Source organism: Danio aesculapii, chromosome 3, assembly GCF_903798145.1.
Source record: "Danio aesculapii chromosome 3, fDanAes4.1, whole genome shotgun sequence".
Classification (NCBI taxonomy): domain Eukaryota; kingdom Metazoa; phylum Chordata; class Actinopteri; order Cypriniformes; family Danionidae; genus Danio; species Danio aesculapii.
The window spans coordinates 58,654,459-58,668,720 of record NC_079437.1 but is presented as its reverse complement, the minus strand read 5'-3'; the positions used below and the strand labels follow the sequence as shown (position 1 = coordinate 58,668,720).

General features: G+C 30.7%; 1 protein-coding gene across 2 annotated transcripts in view; it reads right to left on the bottom strand.

Moving 5' to 3' along the window:
• Positions 1–9,728, bottom strand: part of prpsap1 (phosphoribosyl pyrophosphate synthetase-associated protein 1) — a 42,989-nt gene extending 33,261 nt beyond the window's left edge. For both annotated transcript variants that reach the window (XM_056454325.1, XM_056454326.1), the window contains exons 1-3: positions 9,467–9,728; positions 6,673–6,725; positions 1,013–1,079 (exon numbers count right to left, since the gene is read on the bottom strand). In XM_056454325.1, coding sequence (XP_056310300.1) covers positions 1,013–1,079; positions 6,673–6,725; positions 9,467–9,549 — 203 coding nt within the window. In that variant the 5' untranslated portion in view covers positions 9,550–9,728. The remainder of the gene's footprint in view (positions 1–1,012; positions 1,080–6,672; positions 6,726–9,466) is intronic.
• Between the last annotated feature and the right edge of the window lie 4,534 nt (positions 9,729–14,262).

Here is a 14,262-nt window from a genome sequence, read left to right as displayed (position 1 = left end):
ATTGTAACGGACTGAACACAGAGACTGGACAGCCTAATTTAACCCAATGCATAAAATTCAGGACGAGCATCGCAGAGCTAGTGAAAATACAACAAATACAAGCATTTAAGTGTCTTCAGTTGTGTATTTTTCTTTTGTTAATACCTTTGGTTTGATGCGCTTTGATCCACTCTCTCACGCTGCTCCAGCGCTGCCTGACGAGGGGATTTACATTCAGACTAATGCAACGATTAAAATCATGCATGACTTCACGCTTTACTAAGTCACGTCTTTGTGGATTATGTCAGGACATATTCCCTCATCAAGTCGATCAACTCGATCTCTCAACATGTATGAAGGATAAAAACCTGCCATGTGAAAAGCCGCAGCGATCTTGGTTTGGTTTTTAACACAAGCAGACATAAGGGGCTGTAGCAGTGAAAAGTGAAAGTACCCGCCCCATTAAATCAGTAATGATTCACTCGCTGTATTACGCTGCCTGTGGTTTCAACCAGGTCCGGTGCTGACATAATGACGTAAACTTGACTGAGTGCTTCATTTCCCCTTTAAAGGCTTAACTAGGTTAATTAGGCAAGTCATTGTACAACGATGGTTTGTTCTGTATATGATCGAAAAAACTACTGCTTAAAGGGCCTAATAATATTAGACTTTTATAATGTTTAATAATTAATAATGTTTTTAAAAAAACAAAAACTGCTTTTATTCTAGCCGAAATAAATCAAATAAGACCTTCTCCAGAAAAAAAAAACTATATTGTAGGAAATACTGTGAAAAAAATCCTTGCTCTGTTAAACATCATTTGGGAAATATTTAAAAAAAGAAAACAAAAATTCACAGGAGGCAGAATTATTTTGACTTCAACTGTATGTATGGTATACTTATGCCCAGCCTTATGTACTTATGCAGTATTCATCCTTCCATATTGCAAAATGTAAAGGCACAACTATTTATAAACATTTATAAACAACTATTTATAAACGTGCTGATCTGCTTTCCTGAAGTTCACTCTTACCTGGGAATGGTTTGGATGATGAAGATCGTCTGTCCTCTTACAGACTCTTTGATTTCTACTCGCGTTTCTGTCAGAAAAAAACGAATACATGACAATAAAAATGAAAATGGAGTAGGGGGGCGTTAAATCAGAAGGCTGATCATTCAATTTCATGAATAAAACTCTTTTCTATTCGATAAATGTATTTTCCTACTAAATAACTGCAGGTTAACTAAGCTTATATGCAGTGGTGTAAAGTAACAAATTACAAATACTCAAATTATTGCGAGTAGTTTTTCTCAGGAATTGTAATTTACTGAGTAGTTTTAAAGATGTGTACTTTTACTTTCTTTTGAGTACATTTTAGTGCTGTATCAGTACTTTTACTCCACTACTTTCCTTCAATCTGCAGTCACTACTTTATTTTTTCTTGTCTATGGGGTTTAGAAAAATCAGTCATGTGATTCCTGTCCAATCAAATCACACACACAAGGTAAATCGCATCATAATGAACTACCTCAAGACATGGGCGATTAATAGTTGCAGCAAACTGTATGGAAGTATTCAAAGTGTCCAAGACGATGTCCAAAGTCTTTACAGGCATTGACCCAGAGACTGTTTAGAAGCATGTCACCGATGAGAAGATGACGGATGTTTACTGTATGATGGCCGAAATGGCCTTAAACACCAAGCAGGCACAAGACATCAACATGACGTCAGATTGACATTGCACCTTAACCTCGTGGGGACGTTAAGGTGTTTGGAAATAAAAATGTACATTTCATTATTCAAGTTCCGTGCCTGAATCCTATATGATTTTAATCTTTACTCTTATGTATTTATCTATGCTTGTAATTTGGTTATTATAAATAATCCTAATAGCAATCAACCTAAAATTAGGAACTCTTTCAAAAAAGACAAAACAAAAAAAACTATTTAAGTCAGCTGGCGAAATTGTATTTATTGCAGGAAAACTAAATATTGCAATATAATTTTTTTTCCAATATCGTGCAGCACCATTACATATAGTTAAAAAAAACATCATCACTGCCTTTATATTAACATATTTTGAAATATTGGAAATTTTACATACTGCTATATAAAAATAAATGGTATTGGTTTACTTTAATCTATATCAAGCAATTTTTTTTCCCCAAATGATGCTGAAATTCGAAAGTACCAAAACAAACACACCCAAACCTCTAGATAATGAAACATGAAATAATAAAGAAATATGGCTAACACCAGATATAACTTCTGTTTTTACAATACAGTGAAGCTTGGGTTTAGGGTTGAGGTAGGGGTAGACATTAATAAAATACAATTTAATGGGTAATTTATTAAATAATATGAATAATACTTGGTATAATTACTGTTTTTACATTACTGTAAAGCTTGGGTTTAGGGTTGAGTAGACGTTAATAAAATACAATTAATGGATAAATTAATAAATAATGTGGCTAATACTCTGTATAATTACTGTTTTACATTACTGTGAAGGTTGGGTTTAGGGTTGAGTAGATGTTAATAAAATACAATTCAACGGGTAATTTAATAAATAATATGAATAATATAATTACAGTTTTACATTACTGTAAAGCTTGGGTTTAGGGTTGAGTAGATGTTAATAAAATACAATTCAACGGGTAATTTAATAAATAATATGAATAATATAATTACTGTTTTACATTACTGTAAAGCTTGGGTTTAGGGTTGAGTAGATGTTAATAAAATACAATTCAACGGGTAATTTAATAAATAATATGAATAATATAATTACTGTTTTACATTACTGTAAAGCTTGGGTTTAGGGTTGAGTAGATGTTAATAAAATACAATTAATGGATGAATTAATAAATAATATGGCTAATACTCCGTATAATTACTGTTTTACATTACTGTGAAGGTTGGGTTTAGGGTTGAGTAGACGTTAATAAAATACAATTAATGGATAAATTAATAAATAATGTGGCTAATACTCTGTATAATTACTGTTTTACATTACTGTGAAGGTTGGGTTTAGGTTTAGGAAAGGAGCAGACGTTATTAAAATACAATTCAACGGGTAATTTATTAAATAATATGAATGATATAATTACTATTTTACATTACTGTAAAGCTTGGGTTCAGAGTCGAGTAGACGTTAATAAAATACAACTCAATGGGTAATTTAATAAATAATATAATTAATTTAATTAATACTTTACTGTAAAGCTTGGGTTTAGAGTTGAGTAGATGTTAATAAAATACAATTACATGGGTAATTTATTAAATAATATGAACAATACTTGGTATAATTACTGTTTTTACATTACTGTGAAGCTTGGGTTTACAGTTGAGTAGACGTTAATAAAATACAATTAATGGATAAATTAATAAATAATGTGGCTAATACTCTGTATAATTACTGTTTTACATTACTGTGAAGGTTGGGTTTAGGTTTGAGTAGATGTTAATAAAATACAATTCAACGGGTAATTTAATAAATAATATGAATAATATAATTACAGTTTTACATTACTGTAAAGCTTGGGTTCAGAGTTGGAGTAGATGTTAATAAAATACAATTACATGGGTAATTTATTAAATAATATGAACAATAATTGGTATAATTACAGTTTTACATTACTGTAAAGCTTGGGTTTAGGGTTGGGGTAGATGTTAATAAAATACAATTCAACGGGTAATTTAATAAATATTATGAATAATATAATTACTGCTTTTACATTACTGTAAAGCTTGGGTTTAGAGTTGCGTAGACGTTAATAAAATACAATTCAACGAGTAATTTATTAAATAATATGAATGATATAATTACTATTTTACATTACTGTAAAGGTTGGGTTTAGAGTTGGAGTAGATGTTAATAAAATACAATTAATGGATAAATTAATAAACAATGTGGCTAATACTCTGTATAATTACTGTTTTACATTACTGTGAAGGTTGGGTTTAGGTTTGGGAAAGGAGCTGACATTATTAAAATACAATTCAACGGGTAATTTAATAAATATTATGAATAATATAATTACTATTTTACATTACTGTAAAGATTGGGTTTAGAGTTGGAGTAGATGTTAATAAAATACAATTTAATGGGTAATTTATTAAATAGTATGAACAATACTTGGTATAATTACTGTTTTACATTACTGTAAAGCTTAGGTTTAGAGTTGAGTAGACGTTAATAAAATACAATTACATGGGTAATTTATTAAATAATATGAATATTACTTGGTATAATTACTGCTTTTACATTATTGTGACGATTTGGTTTAGGGTTGGGGTAGACGTTAACAAAATCCAATTAATGGATATTTTAATAAATAATATAAATAATTTCCATGAGCATACAGCCACAGCAGTGTTCTAGCATCAACCCTTTTTGTTATATAGTTACTAGACATGCCCCTTACTGCTGATTGGCTGCAAGTGTATTTGGGGTCTCGGACACTATGGTCAAAAGTGCCTTAAAAAAATCATTAAGTTCATCAAGGCCTGTCGCAATAATCAATATATCAACTTGTCTTGCAATAGACAGACATGTTTGTTTGTGTTTAACACTATTCTGTGGCTCTATGACTATTTGTAAGGTGAGGAAAAAAAAAGTGTACTCCAGTTCTAGATTATATTAAGGTTTTTTTGTAGGGCTGCATAATGTATTGTTTCAGCAACTATATCGCAATGTGATCATTCGCGATAGTCACATTGCAGGGTTTGCCATGTTGAGTCCGGATTATAATTCATCATTTGCATGTGTTTTTGAGGCTTGTGACTGTATGAGGATTTTAAAAGCTGCATGCATGAGAAATTGTAACTTTAATAATGATTCATTTTTAAAGTGACCTCCAGTGACCTCCTAAGACTACGTCGAATAGTTCAGACTGCTGAGCGAATCACTGGTACAACCCTTCCTACTCCCCAAGAACTGTACTTATCCAGAGCGAGCAGAAGGGCTGCCAAAATCACTCTGGACCCCTCACACCCAGCACACTGCCTCTTTGAACTTTTACCTTCTGGTCGACGCTACAGAGCACTGCGCACCAGAACAGCCCGACACAGAAACAGTTTCTTCCCTCAGGCAATCCATCTCATGAACACTTGATGATAATAATTGTGGAACCAACATCACTACTTGCCATACACTTTTATACACATATACACTTATTTAACAACACACTTTACATGCCAATTTGCACATAACAGCTGCACATATAACATTGTATACAGTAATATAGCTGTACATACACTTGTCAATCTGTATATTTGCACTCACTACTTACTTCTATTTTTTTTTAAATATATTTATGATCTGTTTTTTGTCCTGTCTCTGTTATCCTGTTGCACTGTAGAAGCTCTGTCACCAAAACAAATTCCTCGTATGTGTGAACATACCTGACAATAAAGCTCTTTCTGATTCTGATTCTGATTATGACATGTTACAATCACAGTTTGAGCCGGGATTTAGACTTTTCAAAATTTGTCCAAAATATAAACCCGGCTTTAGATGATATTCTGACTAAGAATGTAAACAGATTTTTTTTTATTTAAATTTAATCTGGCTAAAATTACTCTCAAATTGTTTTAAGTCTTATTTTACCCACAACATGGAAGTGCAGTACTGACACGTACACACTGTTACCATGTAAACACCATTTGACTGCGAACAAAAGAGAATCTTTGGCAATAAAGCTCTTTCTGATTCTGATTTTATTAAATGAATTTAATTTTTTGTATTCAATTACTGTACCTGAATACTGTTAAGACTTGGAAAAACGCTGTTTATTTCAATTGTAACTTTTCTTGATTGAATTTATTGTTATGCTTTCATTTGTTTATTATATTTTATGCATTATTCACTCCAGAATCATCCTAATCAATCTAAAATGATTAATTCTTTCCAAATAGTTTTACAATATAAGATTTTATTCATATCACGGAATAAAAACTACTGCAATGTTCGATTTTTCCATTATCAAAAATCCCTAGTTTTTTCTGTTAATTTTGCAACATAACTGCAATCATTTTTTGGTGATGCAATATATGATTGCACAGCCTCCGTCGACTCATCTAATTTCTGCTGGAGAAGTCAGAGAGCTCTGGTTTAGAAATTACTGACTAATGTCGTCTCTGTGAAAAACTGAAATGTTGTTCAGAAGTGGGTGTGCGTGAGTGTTCAATTGTGCATCCTTAAATTCAGCATGTATAACGTCTCTTAATTGATGATATCCAGCGAGTCAAAACTCTAATGGTGGACGGCAGCTTCTCACTCAGGGCTGTTTATGCTAATAAAGGGAGAGATCATCACTAATGGGCGGGGCTGTCCCGCTCTAATAAAGGGAGAATGTCAATTAAAGTGTTTCTGCAGATCGTTTTTATCAAGTGTGATTATAAAAAAAGGAAAATGAATAAATGTTTACCATTAGAAGCTGGCTATTTTCATAGACACAACTGTTTAAACCCCTTATAAAATGATTTTTGCATAATAGGTCCCCTTGTTTATATATTTCAATCAAAAATTATCGATTCTTTCCAATATCGAGTTCATCTGGTGGAAGTGTCTTCATTTTCGCAATGACAGATTCTTCCAATATCATGCAGCTCTATATGCCTGCATTTCTAAGTATCACCCCTGGCCACCATTGAAACAATTTGTGTGTAAATAAAGCGTTATTGATCACCTCTGTTTGACTCCTGATAAACCACAGACTTCCCCAGCTCCACTCCGAGACGCCTGAACAAAAACAAGAAGGAAAATCAAAAGAGGTACACAAAAAAAAAAAAAAACGTTCTTATCTCTCAAGCAGAGCTTCGAGAGCTCCTGATTAACCAGATTGCGTTATTAGTCACAGTTTGCAATGAGTGCAGAGCGGTAAGTCACATGCACAGATTATGTGATGAATAGCCCACTGTTCCTGCTCTCTACATCTGCACAAAACACAGCGATGGAAGTAAAGTTAGCAAAGGAGAAAGGGCTTTCTGGCTAATAATACAGGGTGGGCTATTTATATGTATACATCTTAATGAAATGGGAATGGTTGGTGATATTAACGCCATGTTTGTGGCACATTAGTATATATGCAGGGGCTTGTAAATACCTCATGAAAGAATAAAAAGCTAGGTTTAAAGCAAGCACACCATTGTTTTCTAGTGAAATTTCCAATAAGTTTATTAAGGTGCATCTATATAAATGGCCCACCCTGTAATATTTCAGAAAATTATTCTTTGCATACACTAAATAAGGAAATCATATCGTTAATGACCATCAAAGCACAACATTGTTTTCAGTCAATTAAATAAATGTCATTATGAAGTCAAGATTTCAGACCAAATATTCAAAGCAGCATTAACACACTCTGAACAATATGTTGTACTTTGATAGTCACATGACTTCCCTATTTAGGATTTGCATATATACTTTTTCTGAAATTATATTAGGGAGAAAGTCTGAACATACAAATATAAAACCAACTTTACCTTACTTGAGGTAAAGTTGGTTTTAAATTCACAATTTCGCATTCAATAAAACAGTATAGCAGAATTTAAAAAGGCTAATACAGATTAACTGTCATGAAGTACAAGTTACGAGCACAACACACTATATTTGTTTTATATTTGCACACTCGTATGTTTCTCGCTAATAATGTAACTTCAGAGTATTCTAAATAGTGAAATCATATTATTATCCAATGACTATCAAAACACAACATTACTCACAGTCAGTTAAATAGTGCTAATGTTGTTTTGAAGTGATACTTACGTGCGATTTCTGAACGGTTATTTAAAGTAGCATGACACAGTGCTGATATTGTTTAACATGTTAGTTTGGTGACGTTTATCACTTTACTTTGAATATTCGGTCTGAAATTGCACACAAGTACGACTTCACAGTGAATTAAATAGTGCTAATGCTGTTTTGAAGTGATATTATTGTGCGATTTCTGAACGGTTATTTAAAGTAGCATGACACAGTGCTGATATTGTTTAACATGTTACTTTGGTGACGTTAATCACTTCACTTTGAATATTCGGTCTGAAATTGCACACAAGTACGACTTCACAGTCAGTTAAATAGTGCTAATGTTGTTTTGAAGTGATACTAATGTGCGAATTCTGAACGGTTATTTAAAGTGGCATGACACAGTGCTGATATAGTTTAACATGTTACTTTGGTAACGTTTATCACTTCACTTTAAATATTCGGTCTGAAATGTGATAATGAAGTGCTAATGTTGTTTTGAACAATGTTATACTTTGACTGTCAGTGGCTGCTAATAAGATTTACCATTTTAGAATTCGCATATATACTTTTCTGAAATTATATTATTAAGGAGAAAGTCTGAATATATAAAAATATAAAGTCAACTTTACCATAATAACAATTTTTAGGTAAAGTTGGTTTTATATTTGCACCTTCAGCTTCAATGAAAAGCAGAATTTAAAAATGCTAATGCTAATTAATTTTCATAACATTCTGTTATGAGCACAACACATTGTATTTGTAACTAGCTCAGTGTTACAAAAAAGCTAATAAACACACTTATCTCTGGAAGGTCCCTATATTGTTTACATTGAGGTGTAGTGGAATTTTACAAATTCTGACTTTAATAATGTAACTTCAGAAACGTTTTCCAAACAGAGGAATAATAATAGCATCCAGTGCCTATTAAAGCACATTATTCAGTCAGTTAAATAGTGCTAATGTTGTTTTGAAGTCATACTTGCCTTTGATTTCTGAACGATAATTTAAAGTAGCGTGACACGATATAGATTAACGCGTTACTTTGGTAACGTTTATCGCGTTACTTTAAATATTCGATCTGAAATTGCAGGAAAGTATGACTTCAAAACAACATTAGCACTATTTAGTTGACTTTGAATGGTGTTGCACTTTAATAACTATTGATTAGCTGCTAATATGATTTCCCTACTTAGAATACTAGTCTGAAGTTACACTATTAAGGAGAAAGTTTGAATATGCAAATATAAAACCAACTTTACCTCAATATAAACAATATAGGGAACTTCCACAGAGATAAGCGTGTTTATTCTGCTTTTTTAACGTTAGTTACTAATATAATGGGTTGTGTTGATAGCAGTACGATATGAGAATTAATCTGTATATTAGCCTGCTTAAATTCTGATTTATTATTTCACTGTATGCGAAAGTGCGAATATAAAACCAACTTTCCCTCAATAACACTGTAACCACTTACTTCACTTAACTAAGAGATGTTCAGGGTACAAAGCAAAAGCACATTGGTGATAACTTATTAATAAAACACATTAATAATCAGTCAAAATCGTACACCGCTGCAGCTGGAAATGTGAGACATCTAAATCATGAGGCCAGACTCCGCTGTCATGTGTTTTGCAGATCTACAGGCCGAAACATCACGCCATCATCGCTCCACATTGATATATCACAGATGAAGATGGTGACACATGTTAAATATTGAGATTATATATACGTACTCTGTAATCTTCTTAGAGAGTTCAGTGCACGCGGGTGTAGAGTTGGCAGAGAAAACGCGATATCCACTCTTAGCCACGTTCATGATTGAAAACACAATTGGTCTGCTGCTACAAAGACTCCTGGTTTTACTCTCGTCTTTGCAATGGAAATCCTGCAGCTGCTGTGAAAACAACTGGAGTATTTCTGCCCTCTGTGGAAGTAACGTTAAGTTTACTGCGGTTTCCAAACAACCATTGGACTTCTTCTGTGTGAGTTTCGCTGGCGTCTATAAGTGAGAGTTGCGTCTCTACCGCCGCCTGTCGACTATATATATTACATCATCATAGCCAGTGAAAACATTCATTCATTCGTTTTCTTTTAAAGCTTCAGGCTTAGTCCCTTTATTAATCAGAAGTCGACAGCGGAATGAACCGCCAACTTATCCACCATGTGTTTCACGCAGTGGATGTCCTGCAACCCACCACCGGGAAACAAACAGACAATCCAGCCATGCCCAATTCACCTATAGCGCATGTGTTTGGACTTGTGGGGCAAACCGGAGCACCCGGAGGAATACCATATGTGAACACGGGGAGAACATGCAAACTCCACACAGAGCCGGGACTCAAACCATCGACTTTCTTGCTGTGAGGCGATAGCGCTACCCACTGCACCACCACGCCGCCCCTGTTTTATAGGTTCAGTGGTTAGCACTGTCATCTCCGGCTGGACCAGTTGGCATTTCTGTGTGGAGTTTGCATGTTCTCCTCGTGTGTTGGCGTGGGTTTCCCCACGGTACAAAGACATGCGCTATAGGTGAAATAAATAAACTAAATTGTCTGTAGTGTATAAGTGAATGAAAATGTATGGGCATCCACTGTGTTAAACATATGGTTAAGTTGGCGGTTCATTCCATTGTGGTGAACCCTGATTAATAAAGGGACTAACCCGAAAAGAAAATGAATGAATGAATGAATTAATATATTTTTTTATTACTGCTTTATCCTAAAATGTGGATTGTTAAATGTACAGTTTATTCTGATTTAATATTATTTTTATTGATATATATGAACAATATGATATGAATGATATATTGATTAATAATATGATATATTGAATAATAATGTGATATATTGAATAATAATATGATATATTGAATAATAATATGATAAAATGAATAATAATATGATATATTGAATAATATCATGATATATTGAATAATAATATGATATATTGAATAATAATATGATATATTGAATAATAATATGATAAAATGAATAATAATATGATATATTGAATAATATCATGATATATTGAATAATAATATGATATATTGAATAATAATATGGTATATTGAATAATAATATGATATATTGAATAATAATATGATATATTGAATAATAATATGATAAAATGAATAGTAATATGATATATTGAATAATATCATGATATATTGAATAATATGATATATTAAATAATATCATGATATATTGAATAATATGATATATTGAATAATATCATGATATATTGAATAATATGATGTATTGAATAATATTATGATATATTGAATAATAATATGATATATTGAATAATATCATGATATATTAAATAATAATATGATATATTGAATAATAATATGATATATTGAATAATACCATGATATATTGAATAATACCATGATATATTGAATAATAATATGATATATTGAATAATCATATAATATATTGAATAATATCATGATATATTGAATAATAATATGATATATTGAATAATACCATGATATATTGAATAATAATATGATATATTGAATAATATCATAATATATTGAATGATAATATGATATATTGAATAATAATATGATATATTGAATAATATCATGATATATTGAATAATACCATGATATATTGAATAATACCATGATATATTGAATAATAATATGATATATTGAATAATATCATGATATATTAAATAATAATATGATATATTGAATAATAATATGATATATTGAATAATATCATGATATATTAAATAATAATATGATATATTGAATAATATCATGATATATTGAATAATAATATGATATATTGAATAATAATATGATATATTGAATAATATCATGATATATTAAATAATAATATGATATATTGAATAATATCATGATATATTGAATAATAATATGATATATTGAATAATATCATGATATATTGAATAATAATATAATATTGAATAATATGATATATTGAATAATATCATGATATATTGAATAATAATATAATATTGAATAATATGATATATTGAATAATAATATGATATATTGAACAATATCATGATATATTGAATAATAATATAATATTGAATAATATGATATATTGAATAATAATATGATATATTGAATAATATCATGATATATTGAATAATCATATGATATATTGAATAATAATATGATATATTGAATAATAATATGATATATTGAATAATATCATGATATATTGAATAATAATATGATATATTGAATAATATCATGATATATTGAATAATCATATGATATATTATTTATATTTTATATATATATTTACTACTACTGTTTACTGTTTTTTTTATTATATATGTATGTTCTCTTATTTTTATGTAAACTTTAGAACTGCTTTGACAATACATTTGTAACATTTGTCATGCCAACAAAGCAATTATTGAATTGAATTGAATTGAGAGAGAGAGAGAGAGAGAGAGAGAGAGAGAGAGAGAGAGAGAGAGAGATACGCACGCCACGCACAGAGACACCGCACGCCACGCACAGAGACACGACGACGAACTCTCCGTCTGATGAAAGTGAAAGAGGAGACCCGGAAGATTTGATTCAACAGTCAACACTTATACAGTAAGTTCTCTAAAACGCTAAAATGGCTGTTTGATGTTATAGTGAGTTTTGCGTCTGAACAGAGTTTCTGAAGTGGAACTCAAACAGGTGAAAGTTCTACAATAAAAACCTCTGCGACGTGTGTTCAAATGCCTAAAGTTTTATTATCCCCCCAAAAAATTATCAATTAAAATCTATTGATTTCATTTATATATCTTGGATAACATATACTTCGACGTTTGAACATCGCAGATGTAGATTTTAGCATAAACATTGAAATATAGGCTAGGCTAACGTTAGAAAGAACTAAATACACTTGAACAAAACGTCATTCGCTGCTGAAGACGCACAAGGAGATTAAGGAAATATGTCTATAGGAAAAACAGCAAGTGTGTGCCATGTAAAAATAGCCTGCTTGTAATGTCAAACCGCACAATTCAGACATCTATTTTTCCGCTGGGTTTTTTTATATTTTATTTATTTATTTTTTCTTTATTGGAACGTTCAACAAGAATACAAAAACCTACAGAAAATGTACAAATCCTATAACAACAAAGATAGACAACGGAACAAAACAAAATCAGAAACAGATTGTACCAGGGGAATATGAATCACAAAAATCACTATATTAAAGCAAGGTCACAGTGATGTTTAAAAGGTCACACACAATACAGTCCGCTGCGTACACTGAAAAAAAATTACTCAAAGATTTTTCGTTGGATTTACTAAACTTTTTTACGTTAAGTGGTTGTAAATAATTTATTTAAGCTGAATTTAAACAAACAATTTAAGTTGAACATTGCTAAATTTAATTTGTTTGTTTAAATTCAACACAAATAAATTGTGTGCAACACTTTTTTTCAGTGTATTATAGAAAAGATACAATAAGATTCACATAGTGAAACATTACATAAAATAATAGTACAAAATTCAGATATATGCTATGTTCGGGAACATTACAAGAATTGCAAAAACACAACCAGATATGATAACAAAAAAAGTATTACAGAATACTTATAGACATATAAACAGAAGTGATAACTTAGGATACAATCACCGACTATCACTGAAAAAAAAAATTCAAAGATGATTCCTTGTATTTACTATTTTTTTTACGTTAAGTGGTTGTAAACTATTTATTTGGGCTGAATTTAAACAAACGAATTAAGTTGAACATTATTAAATTTAATTTGTTTGTTAAAATTCAACACAAATAAATTGTTTGCAACAGTTTTGCATGCAACAGTGTACAGCGGGGGATCAGCACCAGAGAAAAATTCCTTCATGAAATCTAACATTAAATCACTCTTTTTGTTTTTAATATGCATTAGAGACTCAAAGTTTCCATTTCTAATAAAAAGATATTGCATTTTGGTATACATTTCGCAAATTTCTGTTCATGAATAAAATATTTACCTTGTAAGATGTTGAAGTTAACAGCATACTCGAATGTTCTTTCTGTGTGTGAAAAAGTGCTAATGACATCTTTTAAAGATAGCCTGTAATTGACATGTCTCTGCCAAATAACACGTCACTAACATCATTCCAGAATTTAAGAGAGACATCACAGTTATAGAAAAGATGAGACAAGTCTTCCTCATGTATATTGCAAAATGTGCAAGTATTATCAATATTCATGAACTTAGATAAAGTTGCTTTGCAAGGATACATTTTGTGAAGTATTTTACATGTGCACTTCTTTAACCTTATTTAAAAGGCTAAATTTAAAGCGTATTGACCAGGCAGCTTTCCAATTAATATCAATAATGTTTTCATTCCAATAATATTTCCCTCTATAGGGGATATTTTGTGTTTAGATTGTAACAATTGTCTAATTTTTTTATTGTTGTATGATGGAGAAAGTATGTCAAATTAATTAATTCACGTCTTATAATAAAAATAAATAAATAAAAATAAATAAATAAATAAAGATTCACATAGTGTTGTTGATTTTAAAGC